The 24,385-nt window shown below is 35.9% G+C and overlaps 1 protein-coding gene across 4 annotated transcripts in view; it reads left to right on the forward strand.

Moving 5' to 3' along the window:
- GPSM2 (G protein signaling modulator 2) overlaps positions 1-24,385 on the forward strand; it is a 60,319-nt gene that overhangs the window by 12,957 nt on the left and 22,977 nt on the right. For 2 of the 4 annotated variants that reach the window (XM_001381891.5, XM_016429066.2), the window contains exon 2: positions 1,637-1,958. The exons of 1 other annotated variant lie outside the window; for it this stretch is intronic. In XM_001381891.5, coding sequence (XP_001381928.3) covers positions 1,897-1,958 — 62 coding nt within the window. In that variant the 5' untranslated portion in view covers positions 1,637-1,896. Of the gene's footprint in view, positions 1-1,636; positions 1,959-20,459; positions 20,521-24,385 lie in introns of all 4 variants that reach the window. One more of the 4 variants, XM_007485070.3, reaches the window with a different exon arrangement.

Raw genomic sequence — 24,385 nt, forward strand, 5'->3', positions numbered from 1 at the left:
ACCACCCCATACCATTCTTTAACTAGTTTTTGTTTTCTATAGCTTTATTTAAATGTTTCAGACAATTTAAATATGAGACAGTTAAGAGAGACACAGTGAAACTTCAGTGACTAACCAAAGGTCACACAATGGTAGAGTTGAGATCCCTTCCCTGGTCTATTGACTTCAGATTCTGTACTTTTTTTTCCGCTGTACTCATACTGCCTCTACTATTGATAAAGGATTTGAACTTGTGTTTTTAGTTGTAGGAAATGGGAATGTTTAGCTAAGAGAAAAAGCCCATGGCATATGACTGATGTCTTTGAGTATTTGATATAGAAGGAAAAGTAATAAGCAGAAGACTTCAAGAGTCAGATTAAATTTGGTTTAAAGGAAAAAACTTAAACAGCAAATTTTAAATTTAATAATTTTAAAGACAAAAAAATTTAAAGAGCAAGTTGTTTAGATATGGAACTGGAATGTCTTGGGAGGTAGTAGTGGGTTCCCCTCACCAAAAGTCTTTAAGAAAAAGCTGGATGATATAAAAATAAGGTAAAAATAAGGAAAACTGATCAGATACTTTGGTAGATGGTATACAAAGTATCCTGGCCACATGTCAGCTATGTTGTAAGTATAGTGAATATATAGTGAATTGGATGGTCTCTGAGATCTCTTTCCACTGAGATTCTTTGTAGGAAGCAGATGGCCCACTACATATAAGTGGACCATTCTTGCTTAGAAGTTATCCTTTGGGATAAGCTTCCTTAAACTGGTCCTATTTTTCTTATTTTTTCCTGTAACTATTTAATACAAAGATTCACTCCAACCAACTCCATTTTTCTTCCTTGAGGGGTGAAAACAACAAAAAATACTTTTATTGGAGACAGTTCTTTGAACTTTAGATGGGTTAGAGAAGGGAGCAGCAGCCATTTGTAGAGGACATGATAGAAAAGGTAGTCTGGTCATGCCATGAGTGAGATATGAAAACTGGACAGCCTTGCCGTGCTTTACTGGTATCCCCAGGATGTCATGAGAAAGCAAGGAAAGCCATTATCAATTTGGGTGGGACCAACTGTGGCAAACTTGTCTTCTGTCTGCAACTTTGGTGAGAATATCCATATCAAGTCAGATCAGAGATTATTCTCATTCTGCCTCTACATGAACACAATTAAAATATTTAAATACTAAACCATTAAATGCTAAACCATCACTGGAAAACTCCAGAGATGAAGTAAAATATTAACATCAGAGTTTAGTGGTTTAGAATCAGTTATAGTAGTAATTAAGTCATCATTATCTTTATAACCATATAAAATATCTAGTATAAAAGTTGATTTGTTTTTAAGTACCATACTAATGCACTTATGAACATAGCCACCTATAATTATTTCTGACAAAGAATGGTGAATAAAATAATTGCAATTCAGATAAAATTTAGCTGTTAAGTTATAGCAGTATATTCAGACAAATATTTGTCACATGAATGCCTACTTAGAGAGTTCCACGGTTACAGCTAAACCCTTTGACTCTGATCTCTTAAGTAATTCACAGGACATCAGTCTTCAGAGATAGCTATATATATGCACTACTCAGGCTTACTCTAGGTTGTTGTTTAACAATGGGACATCAAGCAAAGCATCTTGTATTCCTTTTACAGAAATGCAGCTGAAGTGGAGCTGAAAGGGCCACAGATGCAAGAATTGGGGACCCATTTCTGAGCCATTAAGCTGTGTCTGACATTGACCTCCTTTCATTATTAATAAAGAAGAATATTACAGCAGGAGATTAGGATGTATTAACACCAACTCATTGTTATACTAACTGGACCATGTTCTGAAAACAAGTCTACATAATAAAGGACTTGACCTGGACACAACAAATTTATTTCTTATTTTTCTCTACTGATAATGTGACTCAATGGAGGAGAGTGGTGTTTTGATAAGCATGAGGGAAGATCATTCTTTTCATGTTCGTTACAGGTAAGTCTCTTTTTTAGAGTATTTTAAAAAATCATTATTGAAACTAAAGATTCCTTCAAATTTAAACTTAAATGTAATCCAATTTATAACTAGTATCTAATGTTAATCTTGGATTTGCTAATAGTTAGAATAAGCTGTAATATATCATAGCTTTTTTATAGATATATATCAGTGGAGGCTAATTATAAACTCACATATTTTTAAAATAGTTTAGTTCTCTGGAAAAGTATAAAGAAGGCTTTTTAAGGATGTTTTATAATTTCCATGTTTATAGCTATGAAAATAGAATTATTTCAAAGGCATTTTTTTTTCAGAAGAGGGGAAATATACATCTTATATGTGATTTGATGACTGGTTCCAAGACTTTTACTATTTTTTTAAGATTTGATACTTTGTAGCTTAATTTCAGTTAGGAAGTTATTCTAATAGCATGAGAGTACTTTATTGCTAGTGTTTTTCTTTTTAGCCACATGATTTAAAATAGTCATTCATTAGTCATTGGTGCTCTGAGGGAGAATTGATATTTATTAGAAGGTTAAACAAATTTTTTAAAATTAATTTATTTGTGGGTGTTTAGCTGAAAAATTAATTTTCCAAAAGAGTCATTTCCATAGAATTATATTTCATTCATTGTAAATTAGTATATTCTAATTTGCAGCAGTATTGACACATTCTTGTCACATGTTGAGGTAGTTGTTTAGTTTTAGCACTGTTTCTATTTGGTAACAGATTCTAAATACACATACTACAATATGTAATAGCATTTCAGTTAAATGTAGGATTTGCCTAGAACTACAATTTTTCTTTTTTTTTGTTTTCCAACAATAGATTTTTCATAAAACTTCTAGCTTCCATACATTATGTTGGTACAGATATAGGCTGAACTCATCTTCAACATTTAACTTTTCTAAAACCTGAAAATATTTGATGATGGTAATTTTCAGCCTGTAGAGATACACATACCCACACATACATACTTTATATGTATACACACAGATATATGTATAATATAGCTTTGTAATATTTTTCCCTTTTAAAGAGATCATATGTTTGAGGGTATAACCTTTATTCTGGAACAGCTTATATTAATACAAATTCAGTAACTGTTGATCACTGAAATTTTATGTGATGTGTGTTAGAACATCCTATTGTTCTTCAATCATTTCAGCCATCTCTCATTCTTTGGAATCTCATTTGGGGTTTTCTTGACAAAGATTCTGAAGTGGTTTGCCATTTTCTTTTCCAACTCATTTTACAGATGAGGAAACTGAGGCAACAGTTAAATAACTTGTCACACAGCTAATTAGTATCTGAGGCCAGATTTGAACTCATGAAAATGAGTCTTCTAGTCTCCAGGTCTAGTCCCCTATCTACTGCACCACCTAGCTGCCTCATTAAGAGCATCTAAATAATATATAAAATTTACAGTTCAACAAATATTTTATAAAGCATTAACTATGTATACTATAGTGTCCTAGTTATTACTTATACAAATTGGGGGGGGGCCAGTCCTTGCCCACAGGGAACTATATAGTCCATGTTTTTCTATAAATGATACAAGGTAAAATTAAGAGCAAAGATGAGATTGAAATAAGGTGCTTTTAGAAAATTTGAGGAGGGAGAGGTCACTTAAGCAAATAATTAGTTGAAAAGCTATTTTGAAGAAGTAGAGGCAATATATATGGCAGTGTAATAAGCAGGAAGAATCCATCCTCAAAACTCTTCCCAACAGCCATAGAAATACACCAGACTGAATACTGTTGGAGAAATCCAGGAAAACCTCACAGTGCATCCTTTGTTTGACATATGTTGGCATAGGAAGACAGAGAGGTCTGTGGACACTGGGGACAGTGTTGGGCCAGAAGCATGCTATGGGAGAAGCATTTCAATGTCCATCAGAGCAAGAGGAGGCCCCAGAATGATACTGAACATACTGTGATGGGGACAGTTGCAAAATGTCAGCCTTTGTTGTCCAACACTGAATTCCAGGACACATATAGGGTGGACCGAGAAGGGGCCCTTTTGCATGTGATAGTGTTTCCAGGTATGGAGGCCCTGGTGGTATGCCAAGAAAAGAAGTTCAGGAATGAGCAGCAGTTGTTTGGCTTAGACTCTGGGAGGGGTTTCAGTCCCAGTATGTCACACAAATTTCAAGACATCACCAAGGCAGGAATCTCAGCCTAAAAGGGAGTCTATAATTCGGCTACTCTGGACCAGCAGATCTCTTCAGCTGTCTAATAGTAAATAAGTGTCCCAGTGGTCTGTTTTTGCTCAAAGCCAAACTCAGGCAAGGCACTTGCAGATCTCAGACCCAGAGGGTACAGCAATACTTTGCCTAGGATGAGAACACTGAAAACTTGCAGATCTCTGGTCTGTCTCTAAGATTCTGGAAGAACAACATTCACTCCCCCAAGAAAGCAGTAATAGGACCAGCCCAGAACTTCTCTCCAGAATTTTTACAGAGCCCAGCCCTAACATCAAGTAAGGAAGTAGGCTGGAAGAATGAACAAACATAAAATAGAATCTTTTCACAAAGAACTATTATGGGAGCAGGGAAACTCAAACACAGAAGAGAATGTCTAAAAAAAATCAGATAAAGCACAGCAGAGTAAAAATTAAACTAAAATTCTTAAAAAAGATAAAACAAGGAGTTTTAAAAGTTTTAAAATGTTTTTAGGAATGAAATGAGAGTCCTTGAAGAAATAAATTACTAAAGATTTGAGAGCTATGGAGGGAAGAATTGAAAAGGAATTAGCTGCCTGGCAGGAGGACCTTGTCCAAGCAACCTTACTTAGAATGCAAATTTGAATGAATCAAATAGGTAACAGTGATTTCATGAGACTCCAAGAAATATTAAAACAAAGTTAAAAGACTGAAAATATAGAAGAAAAGTACTGGAAAGAGATTTTATTATAAACCTGTGGTGGGTAGTAGAAAAAGGGATGCCAAGTGAATATAGGGTAAGTGTCAATTCATGTATGTGTTTGTTCTTCAAAAAATGATGTCTTTATTATTAGTCAACTGAGAAACCAGTCAGACCATAGACTTTTTACATCTCTTAGTTTAAAGCAGGGGTCCCCAAACTATGGCCTGTGGGCCACATGCCTTGAGGCCATGTATCTGGCCCCCACCACACTTCTGGAAGGGGCACCTCTTTCATTGGTGGTCAGTGAGAAGAGCACTGTATGGGTGGCACCGCAAAGCACCGCATTGCTCACGTACAGTAATGCTTCCATTAACATAATCCTTTGTGTGACACCTTAGAACGAGGCGCTGTGCAAAGGATTATGTGGCTGCTCAATGGAAGGCGTCAGCATGGTGAGCTGCGATCTGGGGGAGAGGATTCTGCACTGCTGCCCCGTTAGGGTTAGAGTTTAGGTTTTTATAGTCCAGCCCTCCAACAGTCTGAGGGACAGTGAACTGGCCCTCTATGTAAAAGTTTGGGGACCCCTGAAGTTTAAAGGATAGAAACAATACAGAAGTAACATGTTCACTTGTTTCAGTCATGTCTTACTCTTCATGACTCCATTAGAAGTTTTCTTGACAAAAGACACTAGAGTGGTTTTCCATTTCTTTCTCCAGATAATTTTACTGACGAGGAACTGAGTTAAACAGGGTTAAGTAACTTGCCCAGAGTCACACAGACAGTAAGTGCCTGAGGCCAGTTTTGAACTCAGGGAGATTAATCTTTCCATCTTTAGGACTGGCATACTTTCCACTGTACCATTTAATCCCCTAGAGAAAAATAGAAGTATTATGGAAGGAACAATAAAAATATGAACACTTTGTCATTAAAGAAATATTTTGGCTATGATATACAAGAAGCCTTTCTCAATCCCTCTTAATTCCATTTCTTACCTTCTGTTTAATATCCATTTACTCTGTATTTGTACATAGTTATTTAAATGTTATCTCCCCCATTAGATTGTAAGCTGTTCAAGGGCAAGGACTGAGTTTGTTTTTTGTTTTTTAATCTTTTGGAATCTGAATGTGCTGGACCATAGACACAGCTGAAGTTAGTTACTTTATCTTTGGCATATTTTCTCTGCTTTGAAGAGATTTGAGAACATACAAGAAAATGCCTACATTCTTGTTGATCATATGACCAGGAAGTTCCAAGTATTCTTTTACTAGGCCCTTCTCCACAAGGAGTCCCTCTATGATCAGATTTCTCCTTCCTGTTCAAAGCGCACATGCCTTGAGTTGGATCTCTCACTTAAGTTCCTATTCAGGACAGTACCCAAGTTAGTTGATAGTTAAGATAATGAACCTATCCTGAGCCACTTAGTGAATAAAGCTTGACCCAGATAACCAGCTCTTTCTACTTCCTATAAGCTCTCTTAGGTGAGTCATTAGTCTCATGCTCTTCTTCAAATGCTAGGGGAGTTGTTTTTAAAAACTTTTTTACTGCAAGTTATGGTAGAAAAACAATTTATATCTGACAATCGCAAAACAACAAGGGCAGGGCCATAACTCTGTATAGTATATTGCAGATTCATTCTATGTTTTATCATTGCCATCAAAGTTCTGAATATTACCAAAGGACATTTGTGTCTTTTATGTTTAGACTCTTGGCCTGCAGTTAGTTGGCTTTTTATATAATTTATATAATTGACATGTCATGTTTGAAGATCTTGAAGATTCTGTGGTTGATTTCCTCATTTCCTTTTTATAGTTATTTCTGTAATTCACTGAATATATAATTTAAAATCTTAATTTTCTGACCATGAAAAACATTTGTAAAATGTTACATTTTCTATCTTTTTGGAAGGGAGGAAAAAATGACATCAGAAAGGAAATTGATTTCTAAATTTCTTAATTCAGTAAATTTTTAAATGCCAATAGTATAATATTCATGGCATTGAAATGCTTTCCAACATAATTTCATTTTTTCTCCAGGAAATGTTCTTCTGCCACTTTATAGTTTTCAGTGTTGGTAATGTAAAATGTTGTAGCTTATAAATTTCTAGGGATTAGACCACATAAATTCAATGAGTTATTTGAAACTACAAAATTTTGTTTTTTAATTCTTTGTGTTTTCTTCCATATCTGTAGAATATACAGTGCTACATCTCATAGCATTGGTTCAAACCTCTTATTCCATTGACAAAAAAACTGAGACCCAGAGAACAGGAGTGATTTATCTAGGTTATGTAGGAAATCACATCATTAGGATCTGAACCCAGGTGTTCTGTCACCAATTCTAAGGTGCTTTCTGCCACATGACATAACTCCTTATAGAACTTATAACTTATAGAAGGTCCCTTAGATTACTTAGACTGGTCCCCTCATTTTGCAAATGAAGAAACTAAAACCAAGAGAGTAAAGTGATATGTTAAAAATTACAAATATAGTAATACCTAAAATCAGTCCTTCTGATTCCCAGTGCAGTGCTTTAAAAAAATACATTATGATATTACTCGGGCATTTTAATTTAATAGATTCCATGGTAGGTGCAGGGAATATAGAGGGGATTCAGATATAAAATTGACTAGTTACCACCATTTTAGAGAGTTTACATGCCTTAGGGCCATGTTGGCAAACCTATGGCATATTGCCAGAGGGGACTGCTCCCTTCCTCCCTCCCCTGGCTCAATGCGTGTGAGGGTTGCAGTTTGGGCACTCAGTCTGTAAAAAGATTCTCCATCACTGCCTTAGGGGGTTAGAATATGTTCATTGATAAGTAAATACAGGATAGATACACAGGAAATAAGCTATTTGTGGTGGGATTACTAATAACCATGAGAATTAGGAAAGGTCTCTTGAAAGAAGTGACAGATTCCAGAGGGTCCATGAACTTGAATGAAGAAAAATCTGTATCATTTTCACTGATCCTTGATTTCATTTGTAATCCTTTTATTTTATTTTACAACTTTAAAACATTATTCTGAGCGTATAAATAAGAGAGAGCCAAGGAAATTTCTCAAAGGAGAATTTATTATGGTCAGTTCTGATATTTAGGAATATTAATTTGATAACTGTGTAGAGGATAGATTGGAGAGGAATATAAAGGAATGAAGATAATCTAGGCAAGAAGTAATGAAGACCTGAACTAGAAAGATTGTGGTATGATTAGAGATGTAAGAAATACTGAAGAGGTGAAATCTCTAAGACTTGGTCACTGATTGGATATTGGGAGAAAAGTAAAAAAGTGGATGATGACTCCCTAAGCCTGTATTGGTGAACCTATGGCACATCCTGGAGGTGGCTGTTCCCCTCCCCCTATCCATGTGCACCTGAGAAATTTCTCCCATCACCCACCCCTCTGCCCAGCAGTCTATTGGGAGCACTTCCTCTTTCCCCTGTCTGGGGTAAGGCAGAGGCTCACATGTGGCATGAGGTTGTAGTTTGAGCACTCAGTCTCAAAAAGGTTCTCCATCACTGCCCTCAGCTATGACAAAGTGGTGATATGCTCAGTAGAAAAGGGATCATTAGGTGGTGGTGGGGTGAATTTAGGGGGAAAGATGCCCTGCATTGGCTATATTGGATTTGAAATGTCTAGATGGAGATGTTAGGTAGTTGGATGTAGGCTCAGAGCTCAAGAGAGACAAGAGATGCACATATAGTTTGGAGCTATCAATTTAGAAATAATCTTTGAATTAATATGAGCTGATAATATCACTGGATATAGAAATAGAAAAGGAGAAGACTTGGGAGAGAGCCCTGGGTTATATACCCATGTCTAAGGGTTAGGAAGTACAGCATGGATTATGAATCTACAAAGGGGACCAAGAAGGATTGGTATGACAGATGGGGGGTGTAGGGGAATCATGATGGAGCATTATTATAAAAACAGCTAGTCAACTAACATCCTGGACTGGGAGTTCGAAATATGTGTTTGAAACCAGCCTCACTTTCTAATTTCATGACCACTTTAACCTCTGTTTGTCTCAGTTTCCTGAACTCAAAAATGTAGACACCAACCTCCCAGGGTTGTTGTGAGGATCATATACATATATATATATATATATGTAAAGTACCCAGCATAGTGTTTGGCACATAGCAGGTGCTACCTATTAGTATTAAAACCCAGAGAACACTGTCAGATGCTGCAGAGAAGTCAAGATGGATGAAAATTTGGCAAAGATAATTATGTTTGGCAACAAAAAGATCGTTTCAGTTGTGATATGATCCAAATAGAAAAGGTTTACATAAGTGAGTAGGAAGAGAAGTAGAAGTAAGGAGATAAAGCTTTTCTAGGAGTTTGATAAAATGGAGCAGTGATCAAGGGTAATGATAGAGTGGTAGCATCAAGTGAAGGGTGTTTAAGGAGCTGTGTTTGTAGGCAGTAAAGAATGAGCAGTCTTTAGAGTTTAAATAGGTAGATGTTACCTAGTCCAATCCTTGCCCAGTTTCACATGGATGCCTTCCATAACATCCCTGATGTATAGTCATCCAGCTTTTCTCTTGAACACCTAGTGATAATATATTACTGCCTCCAAAGATAATTCTTTCCATTTAGAAACAGTTCTAGCTATTGCTATTCAGGTTTATATTTTTATATAGAGCTGAATTGTCCTATTTGTAATTTGGACCCATTGATTCTGGGTATATCGCTCATAATTTTACAAGGTTAATTGGAAGATATTGAAGAAAAGGGACATTAGAGCTAAGGCTGAATGAAATGAGACAGAGAAAAGAGGCATAGTAAACAGACAGAAACAGAAAAGAAATCTATTTTTCCATCAGTATAAAATGCAACACACCTCTTTCTGAACCTGTTCTAACACCCTTTTTGTGTGTGTATGTGTATATATATATATATATATATATATATATATATATATATGTCTCTCAGATTTCACTTTAATGTTATTGTTAATTTCTTTTGCCAATGAAGTACAATAAAAAAAGAAAGAAAAAAAAAGAAAAGAAAGGAGCAGCTGGGTAGCTCAGTGGATTGAGAGCCAGGCCCAGAGTTGGGAGGTCCTGGGTTCAACTGTGTCCTCAGACACTTCCTAGCTGTGTGACCCTGGGCAAGTCACTTAACTCCCATTGCCTAGCCTTTACCACTCTTACAAAGTATTGATTCTAAGATGAAAGGTAAAGGTTGAAAAAGAAAAAGAAAAAAAGAAGTACAATGGACACAAGAAGCCAAAAAGTTAACTTTTTTTTAAAATGGGAGGTAATAAATTAACAAGAAATGGAGGATCAAACACTATATGGAGAGATGGGTAAAAGTTAATATTAAAAGCACCAATGAACATTGGCAGGGGTTTTGGAAAGACAGACAGGCAAATTAATACACTGCTGGTTGAACTGCAAATTGGCACTACCATAGTGGAAAGTGATAGAACTATTTCAAGAAAATGACTTACAATGCTCATACCCTTTGACTCAGCCACTGCTAGGCATTTCCTTTAAGAAAGTAAAACATAGAAAGGTGCCCTGTTTTGTAGTGGCAAAGACTAGAAACAAAGTAGATAGCCATTGATTGGGGAATGTGTGGTACATGAATGTAATGGAATATTATTTTAACTTATGAAGCATATGGAACTTTATGAGCTGATATAAATAGAAACAGAAACTATATACAATCACTAAAACATTAAGTTGAAAGAACAAAATATAAAAATTGAACATTATTTATAATAATTAAGCTTAGTTTTTGAGAAAAGCTGAGAAAAGGCACCTTTCTCCTTTCTTTGCAGAAATGAAGAACTGGGGGTTTAGAGCTACATACATACACATATGTGCATATCATCAAATTCAATTGAAGTGTTGCTTAGTTTTGCTAAACTTTACCTTTTAAAAAGTTCTTGTTGAAAGGGGTTGTTTTCTGGTGAAAGAAGAGAGAAGGATATATATATATTTAAAATCAAAACTGATTAAAAAAAACTATCTCAATAAAAATTTTGGGAAGAGAACAAAATGGACTAGAATTAAAATCTCAGTACACTAGTATATGACTTAAAATAGGAATAGAGGAGGAGACTTCCAGGTAAGCATGGTAGCCAGCTAAACGTGGCTTATTCACTCTCCCTGACATACACCGATAAGGATCACCCCAAAAGACCTTAAGAATCTTTATCAGAGGAGTGGAGGAGCTGTAGAGCGGGGCACAGTGAAGGTGCATCGGATCGGGACCTTACCAGCCTATAAGAGGGGGAAAGGGCTTCCACACAAACGAGTGTATCCACCCTCCCCACCCCCACCTATAGGGCCAGAGCCGGGGCCAGCGCACACCGAGACGAACAGGCAAGGGGTGCCTCTGAAGCGAGGAGAGGGCACTTCTGCACCCTTGGGAGCTGACTAGGACAGCAGGGGGACCCCCCCCCAAAGGCAGCGAGGCAGAAAAACTCAAAACGTGAGAGAGCGCAGACCTCAGGTGCCCAGAGCCAGCGCGCCCACCGGAGCCAGGGAGTGAGACAGGAGTCCCTCTGGAATGAACAGGGAGCGTTTTTGGGGTCCTTGGTAATTGACTATGTCTGCAGGGGACCCACCCCCGAAAGTAGCTAAACCGGAAAACCAGGTGAGCAAGAGAGCACAGACACTGAGAGCCCCCTGGAGGAAAGTACTGAGAAAAGCCACAAAGGACTGAGGAAAACCTAGAGCCTGCTCATTAACTCCATACACAAAAAAACCTGCTCAGCAGACTATGATTTCTGACTAAAGAGGGAACTGAAAACATCCAGAAAAAATGGCTAACTCTTCACAGGAGCCTCAAAATCCCAGCAGAAAATCAAGAAAGCTGTCACCCTCGAAAATTTTTATGGAGAAAAAACCCAGACTACAGAGGAAATACTGGACGAAACTCAAAGGCAAAACCGAAAAAAAATGAAAATTGTCCACAAGCCCTGGAAGAGTCTCAAATGGAGTTTATCATCAGAAAGATGGAAGCCGTCTAGAAAGAGAAGTGGGAAATGGTTCAAAAAGAAAACCAACAAATTATATTAGAGGACCAAAAAATTACAGCTGAATGCCAAAAGATTAAAGCAGAAAACCAGGCCTTAAGGACCAGAACTGAGCAACTGAAAACCAATGATCTTGCAAAACAGCAAGAATTAATAAAGCAAAGTCAAAAAATTATTAGAAGAAAACATAAAATATCTCACTGACTAGGTAACAGACTAGGAAAACAGAGGAAGGAGAGACAATTTGAGAATCATTGGTCTACCTGAAAAACCAGAGATTAACAAAAATCTCGATACCATACTACAAGAAATCATCGAAGAGAATTGCCCTGACATTCTCAAACAAGGGGGCAAAATAGAAATAGAAAGGGTTCATAGAACACCCTCTATACTAAATCCCCAAAAGACAACCCCCAGGAATGTAATCACCAAATTCAAGAGCATCCAAGCTAAGGAAAAAATCTTACAAGAAACAAAAAAGAGGAACTTCAGATACAGAGGAGCACTAATAAGAATTACACAAGACCTAGCAGCAAACATGCTAAGAAACTGCAAAGCCTGGAACACGATACTCAGAAAGGCAAGAGAACTGGGTCTTCAACCAAGAATCAGCTACCCATTAAAACTGACTATATACTGTGATAATTAAAATGTTTTGGGAGCAAGGGAAATATATAACAATTATGACCGCTGAAATATGTTTCTACTGTGTCTTGGTTTTATATAAATATAAGATGGTCGCCAGGGAATATGTTCCCAATTTATGAATATGCCCAAGCCAACTGGGTTTTATAGAGAAATTTAATTTATAATACACTGATTAATCAATAGAAAAGGAGAAAAAGTAAGAAAGGAATAAGAATGAATAAATCAGTCAGTTGGTTTTATCACTCACCCAAGATCTCTCTAGGTAAGGCTTCTCATGCCAACCTCAGGCTCCACCTTCAAGAGAGCCTCCTTTCAAGAAATGTTCCAGAGAATTCTCCTCCTAACTCCTCCTGAGTTCTCCTTCCACAGCCTCCTTCAAGACCTCTCCAGAAGCTCTCCCTCCAGGACCTCTCTCCTCTCAGACTCCTTCAGAGCATCCACCCCTCCTCAGTCCTCCTTCAGAGCAACCTCCTGAGTTCTCCTTCAGAGCAACCTCCTCAGAGCAAAAAACTCTCTCCTGTCCTCAGACCCCGCTATCTTTAAGGAAACCATCTAAGTTCCCTCCCCTCAGTTCTCACATCTACCAATCACTGTCGATGTCTCCCCTGTGCCAATGGTGGCTCTAGTTTAACCCAGGACCACCCAGAGGTCTGTGGCTTTGCACATGTCTGTTGAAGGTCATATTCTCAAATAATTAAATCTTGATCTTTGCTGCAGCCCTTCCTAAATCCTGTTACTGTAAGTAGGGTGGAGATTGTATTTTCCAAGACCTGGTTCTGTCATTCCAAGTATCTCTATTGTATCAATTCTAAAATCAATCATGACTCAAAGAACTTCCTGTTTTATGCTTAAGCATAGGTCAAAACCCTTTCCATTGTTTAGCAAAAGATTTCTGTCCTAAAGTAGTCTTAAGTAGGGAGGAGAAGGATCCTCCCATGCCAAGGGGTTTCACATTCCAATAGAGTTCTTACTATCAGTAGAAAATTTTTCCAGTATGAAATTCCAAATGGGGAAATTTCCAACATTCATAAGTCTAAGAAATTTTAAGGTTTACAGTACTTCCAGGGGAAAGTATGGGCATTCAACAAAATAGAAGATTTCCAAGTATTTGCAAAGAAAAGACCAGAACTCGGTGGAAAGCTTGACATCCAAACACAAAGAGCAAGCGAAACATGAAACTGTAAATATGAAAGAAAGAGAAAAGTGTTTTTTTTCTTTTATTCAAACTCTCTTCTATAAGGGCTACAATTAGATCAAATTATATATACTAATATATGGGGGAATTGTTATGTGTAACTTTCAAAAATTGTATGCAATAATAGAGTAACCAGAAGAATCACTCATAGGGAAAGATCGGGGCATTAACATGATTAGGAGAGGAAAAAAAAAACAAAAAGAAAGATAAAGGGAGGGGGGAATCAATGATGGTACTAAGATATACTTGAAGAAATAGAAATAAATAGAATAATCTTTGTCACACAAACATACACATGGGAAGGGGAGGAGAAGTGTGCTAATTGGTATTACTTAAACCTTACTCTCAGTGAAATCAACTCTGAGAGGGAAGAGCATCTAGATCCATTGGGATCCTGAATTCTCTCTTATCCAAAAGGGCAAGGGAGATGGAGAAACTTAGGAGGGCTGGGGGAGGGGGGGGAGTACAAAAAGGGAGGGAAGAAGAGGGGGGAGGGGAAGGGAACAAAATGGGAAGGGCCAGAAAGGGAAGCATAACAAGGGAAGGGACTAGGGGGACTGATTTAAAGTAAATCACTGGTTTAAAAGGTTATAGTAAAAGAAGGTCAGAATTAAATAAGAAAGAGGTAAAAGAGGTGAATGAAATCTTAGAAAAATTAGAGTTAATAGATATATGGAGAAAAATAAATAGGGATAAAAAGGAATACTCCTTTTCAGCAACACATGGCACATTCACAAAGATTGACCATACAGTAGGTCATAAAAACATGGCATACAAATGCAGAAAAGCAGAATTAATTAATGCAACCTTTTCAGATCATAAGGCAATAAAAATAATTATCAGTAAGGGTACATGGAGAGCTAAATCAAAAATCATTTGGAAATTAAATAATATGATGCTCCAAAATCGGTTAGAGAACAAATCATAGAAACAATCACTTCATTGAAGAAAATGACAATGGTGAGGCATCCTTTCCAACCTTATGGGATGCAGCCAAAGCAGTACTCAGAGGAAAATTCATATCCCTGAGTGCATATATTAACAAATTAGGGAGGACAGAGATCAATGAATTGGACATGCAAATCAGAAAACTTGGTAGCAAACAAATTAAAAAACCCCAGAAGAAAACCAAATTAGAAATTCTAAAAATTAAGGGAGAAATTAATAAAATTGAAAGTGATAGAACTATTGAACTAATAAATAAGACAAGATGCTGGTACTTTGAAAAAACAAACAAAATAGACGAAGTACTGGTCAATCTAATTTAAAAAAGGAGAGAAGAAAAGCAAATTAACAGTATCATAGATGAAAAGGGAGACCTTAACTCCAGTGAAGAGGAAATTAAGGCAATCATTAAAAGCTTCTTTGCCCAATTATATGGCAATAAATATGCCAATCTAAGTGATATGGACAAATACTTACAAAAATACAAATTGCATAGACTAACAGAAGAAGAAATAGAATTCTTAAATAATCCCATATCAGAAAAAGAAATCCAACAGGCCATCAAAGAACTCCCTAAGAAAAAATCCCCAGGGCCTGATGGATTCACAAGTGAATTCTATCAAGCATTCAAAAAACAGCTAATTCCAATAATATACAAACTATTTGACATAATAAGCAAAGAGGGAGTTCTACCAAATTCCTTTTATGACCCAAACATGGTACTGATTCCAAAGCCAGTCAGGTCAAAAACGGAGAAAGAAAACTATAGACCAATCTCCCTAATGAACATAGATGCAAAAATCTTAAACAGGATGCTAGCAAAAAGACTTCAGCAAGTGATCAGGAGGATCATTCACTATGACCAAGTAGGATTTATACCAGGAACGCAGGGCTGGTTCAATATTAGGAAAACCATCCACATAACTGACCATATCAATAAGCAAACCAACAAAAATCACATGATTATCTCAATAGATGCAGAAAAAGCCTTTGATATAATACAACACCTGTTCCTATTAAAAACACTAAAAAGCATAGGAATAGAAGGGTCTTTCCTAAAAATAATAAACAGTATATATCTAAAACCATCAGCTAACATCATCTGCAATGGGGATAAACTAGATGCATTCCCAATAAGATCAGGAGTGAAACAAGGATGCCCATTATCACCTTTATTATTTAACATTGTACTAGAAACACTAGCAGTAGCAATTAGAGAAGAAAAAGAAATTGAAGGCATTAAAATAGGCAAGGAGGAGACCAAGTTATCACTCTTTGCGGATGATATGATGGTCTACTTAAAGAATCCTAGAGAATCAACCAAAAAGCTAGTGGAAATAATCAACAACTTTAGCAAAGTTGCAGGATACAAAATAAACCCGTATAAGTCATCAGCATTTCTATATATTTCCAACACAGCTCAGCAGTAAGAATTAGAAAGAGAAATCCTATTCAAAATCACCTCAGGCAAAATAAAATACTTAGGAATCTATCTCCTGAGACAAACACAGGAACTATATGAACACAACTACAAAACACTCTCCATACAACTAAAACTAGACTTGAGCAGTTGGAAAAACATTGATTGCTCATGGGTAGGACGAGCCAATATAATAAAAATGACCATCCTACCCAAACTTATTTATCTATTTAGTGCCATTCCCATTGAACTTCCAAAAAAATTTTTTACTGAATTAGAAAAAACCATAACAAAGTTCATTTGGAAGAACAAAGGATCAAGGATGTCCAGGGAAATAATGGGAAAAAAAATACAAAGGAAGGTGGCCTTGCAGTCCCAGATCTCAAACTATACTATAAAGCAGTGGTCATCAAAACAATTTGGTACTGGCTAAGAGACAGAAAGGAGGATCAGTGGAATAGATTTGGGGTAAGTGACCTTAGCAAGACAGTCTATGACAAACCCCAAAACCCCAGCATTTGGGACAAAAATTCACTATTTAACAAAAAATGCTGGGAAAACTGGAAGACGGCGTGGGAGAGATTAGGTTTAGACCAACACCTCACACCCTACACCAAGATAAACTCAGAATGGGTGAATGGCTTGAACATAAAGAAGGAAACTATAAGTAAACTAGGTGAACACAGAATAGTATACATGTCAGACCTGTGGGAAGGGAAAGACTTTAAAACCAAGCAAGACATAGAAAGAGTCACAAAATGCAAAATAAACAATTTTGATTACATCAAATTAAAAAGTTTTTGTACAAACAAAACCAATGTAACCAAAATTAGAAGGGAAGCAACAAACTGGGAAACAATCTTCATAACAAAAACCTCTGACAAAGGTCTAATTATTCAAATTTATAAAGAGCTAAATCAATTGTACAAAAAATCAAGCCATTCTCCAATTGATAAATGGGCAAGGGACATGAATAGGCAGTTCTCAGCCAAAGAAATCAAAACTATTAATAAGCACATGAAGAAGTGCTCTACATCTCTTATAATCAGAGAGATGCAAATCAAAACAACTCTGAGGTATCACCTCACACCTAGCAGATTGGCTAACATGACAGCAAAGGAAAGTAATGAATGTTGGAGGGGATGTGGCAAAGTTGGGACATTAATTCATTGCTGGTGGAGTTGTGAATTGATCCAACCACTCTGGAGGGCAATCTGGAACTATGCCCAAAGGGCGATAAAAGACTGTCTGCCCTTTGATCTAGCCATAGCACTATTGAGTTTGTACCCCAAAGAGATAATAAGGAAAAAGACATGTACAAGAATATTCATAGCTGTGCTCTGTGGTGGCAAAAATTTGGAAAATGAGGGAATGCCCTTCAATTGAAGAATAGCTGAACAAATTATGGTATATGTTAGTGATGAATACTATTGTGCTAAAAGGAATAATGAAGTGGAGGAATTCTATGGAGACTGGAACAACCTCCAGGAAGTGATGCAGAGCAAAAGGAGCAGAGCCAGGAGAACATTGTACACAGAGACTGATACACTGTGGTACAATCGAAAGGAATGAACTTCTACATTAGTGGCAATGCAATAAGTCCCTGAACAATCTGCAGGGATCAAGGAGAAAAAAACACTACCTTCAAGCGGAGGACAAACGGTGGGAGTAAGAACACCGAGGAAAGCCAACAGCTTGACTACAGGGGTGGAGGGGATATGATTGAGGAAAGACTCTAAATGAGCACCTTAATGAAAATACCAACAACATGGAAAAGAGTTTGGACCGAGGATTCATGTGATACCCAGAGGAAGCACACATCGCCATTGGGAGGGATGGGGGGGGGGGGGGGGGAGAAAAAGATAATGATCTTTGTTTCTAATGTATAATGTTTGAAAATGACCAAATAAAATAATATTTAAAAGGGAAAAAATAAAATAAAATAAAAACGGAATAAAGGGTTGGGAAGCACAGATTTCTAGGTTTTTATATTTTTTTTTTAAAAAGTAAACATTTTTTGAAGGCAAGTAGTATTTAGAATGTTTAGAAAATTACTTTATAAATACATTACTCCCTGGAACAGTTATGATAAATAAAAAGAAATGTACCCAACTTTTTATCTTTGGTTTTTTATACCCTTTGCTTTGTACTTGGTCTCAAAGTGAAATAACAATTCTCCAGCTGATTCAGTGGAACTATGAAACTACTTTCTGTGTACATATTTAATGACATTTAAAAATTTATAAACTTACCCACCTTGACTACCTATTGTTAATTGTGTTCTGGTAGTTTAAACCTGACAGTGGTGCTGAAGCTACAATGAGAGTGTCAACTTCTATGATGATCAAGTGTTAAAAACTATGTAGTAATTTTATTATGGAGCAGAATTTGACATGAGGTAGCACTTCAATCTGGATTAAAGGAGCTTAGTTACTGAGGAACTTCATTATGAGATAGTTATGATATAGATATGATATAGATATATCTATATAGATAGATACTTAAGTACTTTTTAAAAAATGAAGTATCATTTTACAGATAAATAGTAAATACATATAATTGAAGTTTGTGTAATTCTTTTAAAAATCAGCCCAAAATAGAGATTTAGGGATTGTTTGGTTTTAATTTTTCAGAAATTAACCATTATAAAAGACCTAGTGAACTCATTTTAAAGCTATGCAAAGTCACATTTAAGATCATAATAAAAATACTCTTTCGAAAAGTCATGAAAATCCATTTTTCATTTCTGCCCAAATTTGTGATTTTATTGATTTAGAAGAGAAATTTCCTTTGCCAATGCAAATCAAAAACTATTCCAACAGATTTTTCTTCAATGAGGGGGAAAAGGAAGGAAACAAAATATAGAAAGGAATGAGCATTTATTAAGCACAATACTGTGTGCCCGGCATTATGCAGTTTAGAAATATCTCATTTGAACTTCATAACCCTGTGAGATTGATGCTGTTATTATCCTTACTGTTGAGGAAACTGAGCAGAGAGTGGTTCAGTGATTGCCCATAGGAAGTATCTAAAGAAGTATTTGAACTGTTTTCCTTTAGGCACAATACTCTATCCACAATATGCTATACCATCTACTTGCCTTGGCCTAGCTAAATTCTAGAAAGCTATATGTTTAGAGGACTTAATACCCAACACATATTTGAAGCTTTGCTGTGGTGCTTCCAATACTTTTACTTGCTACCAGCCATTCAGCCATGGATGGCCTATGGTGATTCATTGACCTCTGAAATGATATGCTGAGCTAAGGTCCTCCTTAATTTGCTCTCTAAATGAATTATAAGTATTGTAGCAAGGGAATTCTGACCCTTTAAATTACAGATTTAAGAGGCCATTTTATCTTTTTGCTGATTTTATATCCCAGTATGCAGTACCTGGAGAAGCCCTTAGGCATCTATATCTATCTTTTGAACTTTTTTTTTGCTGCTGTTTGAACTCTCTCAATCAATATACTTATCAGAATACTTTTAACTCCCATCATACTTTGGCTATTTACTTTTGCCCTGTAAATCATCCCATAAACTCTACTTAAAACTGCAGAGGAGTTAATGGTAAAGAAATTCTTTTCAATTGCCATCATGTACTGGGTCTTTGCTAGTCCTACATGTATATTATAAGACCCAAGACATTTGGTGCAGCTGGTCATATTTTCCTTACCCTTATTTCTAAGCTCTAGACTCAAATCCCTACATTATGGAGCTGGAGACATTAGAACCCACCAAACACAGGCTCTTCATTTTATTACTAAAGGAGCTGGGATCTGGAGAGATTGTGATTTGCCCAAGGTTACACAGTGGTATATGACAGAACAGGTATTTTGTTCTCTGTCTTTAGACCCTTAGTAGTGTTACTCTTGGCAATTCAATCACTATACTTATATGGTTTTTATTTTAGTGATTTGGAGAATTTTTTTCATGTGTTTCTTTTATATGATATATAGTTTTTCTTTTGAAAACTGTTCTTATCTTTTGACCACTTATCTATTAGGGAATCAGAAATAAAGAAATGATTTGTCCCACCTCACCAGGTCACAAATTATAAATCACAATTTATGATGATCTAACACTATATTTGAGATGTTGGTAGGAATCTATAGCAGCAGTAGCAGAACTCTAGGAATCCTATAGTATTGCCTTGGGCATAGAGATGACTTATCCAGGATTACGCAACTAAACTAGCAAACCTCAAGAGGTGGGAATCTAGCTACTGTATTATGTTTCTAAAAACTAAATTATTTTAGAGAAAAAAATCCAGCCAGCTATTCTAGAATTCTCTTGTGCTTATAATTTTAAAAGCTATTTTTGGAGAATTGGCAAGGTATGGAAAAGGAATATTAAATGGTTTTTTGTTGTTTCTAAATTATAGTGGTTATTAAATATTTGAAGCATTGTCAGAAAATTTGTTTTTGTTTCAATGCATAGGACTTAAGAAAAATGGTTGCAAAGAAGCAGATATAGCTTGAAGTATTGCTAATTCTTGAAGGTAAAAGATGCATTTAATCTTTCTGTTTTTCTGTGTCTATGAGATTTTTTTCCCTGATACAAGGGCAATTTTTATGAATATATCATGCACAGCTAAGAAATTCAGAATCCTCCAGCAGTCTAGCATATCTAATTTTTCAAATATTCTGTTCAGGTCCTTAATGGTCCTTCACTGTTTATTTTTTAATTCTATTTACTCAAGTCTAAGAAGGGTAAATTGAGGCCCTCCATTTATACTTTTATTATCTATTTCTTCCTGAAACTCATTTCACTTTCCCTTTAAGAATTTAGATGCCATATCATTTGGTGCATATTAAGGTATGTTTTTTTAACATACTTCAGTTTTAGAACTGATACTGTAGCATATCAGTTCCAAGACAGAAGTGCAGTAAGGTTAGACAAGTGGTGTTATGTGACTTGCTGATGGGTCTCCCAAACTAGGAAGTGTTTGAGATCAAATTTGAAACCAGGTCCTCCAGACTCCCTGTCTGGTGCTCTTAATCTTATTTTGTATTGATATTAATTGTGGCACTTTTTAGCAAAATTAAGTTTGCTGGTTTATCTTAGGTGTGTTTTTACTTTTACTTTGTCTGAGATCATGATTGCTACCCCTGTCTTTTTTTTACTTCAAAGTGTAATAGAGTCTTCTCTAGCCTGTTGTTTTAGCTCTTGCATGTATGTTTATGTTTTATGTATTTCTTATAAACAGCATATTGTTGGATTCTGGTTTCTAATTATTCTACTCTTCTTTTCCTTTTCTGGGTGAATTCATCCTATTCACATTCACAATTATGATTGCTAACTGTATTTCCTTCCATTATATTTTCTTAAATTATCCTTTCCCCACCCCTACTTTATTCTTTCTTCTCTATTTCCCTCCCTTCTTTTAACCCATTTACTACCTATAACCTTGTTGAGCCAGGTATATTTCTTTATCTACTTGATTGTGTGTATGTGTAATCTTTTCTTTAACCAGTTCAGATGAAAATGACATTTATGTTGCCTACTCCCTCCTTACTGTGCCTTCTTTCTTGTATAAAATTGTACCTCATTTATATGAGATAATTTCCCCCTTCTTCTTCACCCTTCCACCCGCTTTTAGTGCATTCTTCTCCACCCATTCCATTTTTCTTTTGAGATTATCCAAACAGCAGAATTACACAACTAGGCTTTCTATCTAATTGGATTTTCTATATAAGTCCTGGTATGATGAAGTTCTGAGTAGTTACTTACATATATCATCTCCCCATATAAGAATATAATTTTGTTCTTTTTGTGTCTTTCTTGACTCCTGTGTTTGTCACTTTTTCTATTCAGCTGTAGTCTTTTGATCATGAATGCTTGCGAGTCCCTTAAGTCATTAAAGATCTATTTTTTTTTCCTAATAGGACAGTTCTCAGTTTTGCTGGGTAAGTTGTCCTTGGTTGTAACTCTAGATCCCTTGTATTCTGTATTATCATATTCCAAGCATTCAACTCCTTTTGTTTGTAGATATTTTCAAGTCATTGTCTTCCAGGTTTGTGTCTTAAATTTCCCTGTTGCCATCATAGCTTTTTATTATTGGGGTGTTTTTTGTTTGTTTGTTCATTCTTCTAGCCTACTTCTTGATTTTGAATTTTGTGTTAATGCTCTGCACATTTCTGGAATTGAATGTCTGGTCTGAGTTGTTGACTTTTTAGATCTTTATACTGCTTTCACAGCCACAGATGTGGCCCTGAAAGCTTTCTCTGCTTTTAAAGTTATGTGATCCAGAGGGAAGTCTGAATTCTGCAAGTTTCTGGCCCATGTATGCCTCTATCATCTTATTTTTGATTTTGAGTTTGAGCAGACTTCTGTTTGACTCAGCCACTATTGGCCCATGGGAAGGCTCTTTGGGTTCAGAGGATATGACTAGGCTCCCTTTTGGCTGGATATGTTGTAGAGGGAATTTTTTGTTTTAATATATGACTTGCCTAGAACCCTCAAAGTCTGGGTTTCTGCCATTTTAGTTGGAAATCTTTTATGAATTAAAGAGCTTCTTTCTAACTTCCTACAGTAACTTTTAATAAGGATTTTAAAGTAAAATGAACTTTCAGTGGCTATTCTAAAGTACCTGCTATGTGCCAGGGATTGTATTAAGCACTGGGAATACAAAGGACAAAAGATAGTCCCTGCTCTCAAGGAGCTCACAGTTGAATGGGAGAAACAACATGCAGATATGTCCAAACAAACTGCATAAGGATAATTTGGAAATATTCTACACAGGAAAGGCACTAGAATTAAGAGGGATCAGAAAAGACTTCCTATAAAAAATTACAGTATTTAGTCAGACATGTAAAGGAGGCTGGTTATATTTTCTTTTTCATTTGTCAAAGAAATTTATATGAGAGAAAAACAGTATCGGCTTCTTGCTGAAAATTATCTACTCACACACATTATGTTAATCTGTGCTCAACTTTTTCACCCCCCCCCCCAAAAGGTCTAATATGGTTTTACAAAATAAAAAAAGAAAAATGTTTTTTCTTTGATATGGTCTTGGTTTTTAAAAATATTTATCTTTAAGCCTCACTGGAAATTATAGACTACCACTATACTGTATAAAACATAATAAGACCATATATATGTACATAGTACTTTATAGTTTTCAAATTGTTTTTGATAGAATTTGAAGTTTTTCTTTAACTCCCTTTGTTGCATTTAACTTTCTCAATCCCTTTTCTTTCTAACTTGGTTTGGTGTAGGTTCTTTTGCCACAAAATTTGCTTCTGGGATATATTAATGTCATTTTTATAGTTCAGTAGGTAGAACTGAAATCAGGCAGTTATGTGAACAAGGTGGAGGCTACATTACATGGATTCTAAGTAACCAAAGTTTTATAGTCAGTGAAGTTTGCTCCTTAAATATCTTTGTTCTAAATTCAGCTGGAACTTGTTTCTGAATAATTTGTATCTGGAGTCATCTCCCTGAATCTGAGGCCAGTGTTTCCTTTTGAGTATAGCATACTTGTTCTGCTTTTCAATCTGATCTGATGTTTCTCACAATTAAATACTGGCAAAGTAATGATAAAATGCAAATAATTTGAAGACAGCTTCCACTAATTATGTGGTACTTTTTAAAAAATTCATTTCCCCCCCACAAATAAAAACTATTTACTATTATTCCCATTTTCCCTCCTCATGTTGGGAAAAAAAAGAGAACAAAGTCCTTGTAATGTACATGCATGAGAAAGCAAAATAAATTCTCACTTTGTCCATAGCTTAAAAATCTTGTCAGGAGGGTGAGTAGCATGATCATCACTGGTCCTCCAGAATCATGGTTGATCACTATCTTGATTAGAGTTCTTAGGTCTTTCAGTGTTGTCTATAAAATGTTATTGTTATTATAATTTGTTCACTTGATTTTGCTGATTTCATTCTGTATCAGTTCATACAGATCTTTCTAGTTTCATTGAAACCATCCTTTTCATGATTTTTTATAGCACAATAGTGTTCCATGATAATTTGCTCAGATATAAATCAATTAATGAATACTTAGTTTCCAGTTCTTTACCATCACAAAAAAGAGGTAGAATATTAATCATCTTTTTGGGTTTTAGGCCTAGTAAGATTCTTACTATGTCAGAGGGTATTTGTAGATTAGTGGCTTTGGGGCATAGTTGCAGACTACCTAACAGCATATTAATTAATAGTTGTATTAATGCACCTATTTTCCCAAAGTTCCTTCAAAATTTGTCATTTTTTTTGTCAACTTTGTCAATTTGATGGCTATGAGGTAGAACCTCAGAGTTTCATTAATTTTCATTTCTTCCCGTCATTAGTAATTTTGAGCATTTTTAATATAGCTGTAAATAGCCTGGTTTTTTCCCTAACAGAATTGCTTGTGAGCCC

Source organism: Monodelphis domestica, chromosome 2 (genome assembly GCF_027887165.1).
Source record: "Monodelphis domestica isolate mMonDom1 chromosome 2, mMonDom1.pri, whole genome shotgun sequence".
In the NCBI taxonomy this organism is placed as follows: Eukaryota; Metazoa; Chordata; class Mammalia; order Didelphimorphia; family Didelphidae; genus Monodelphis; species Monodelphis domestica.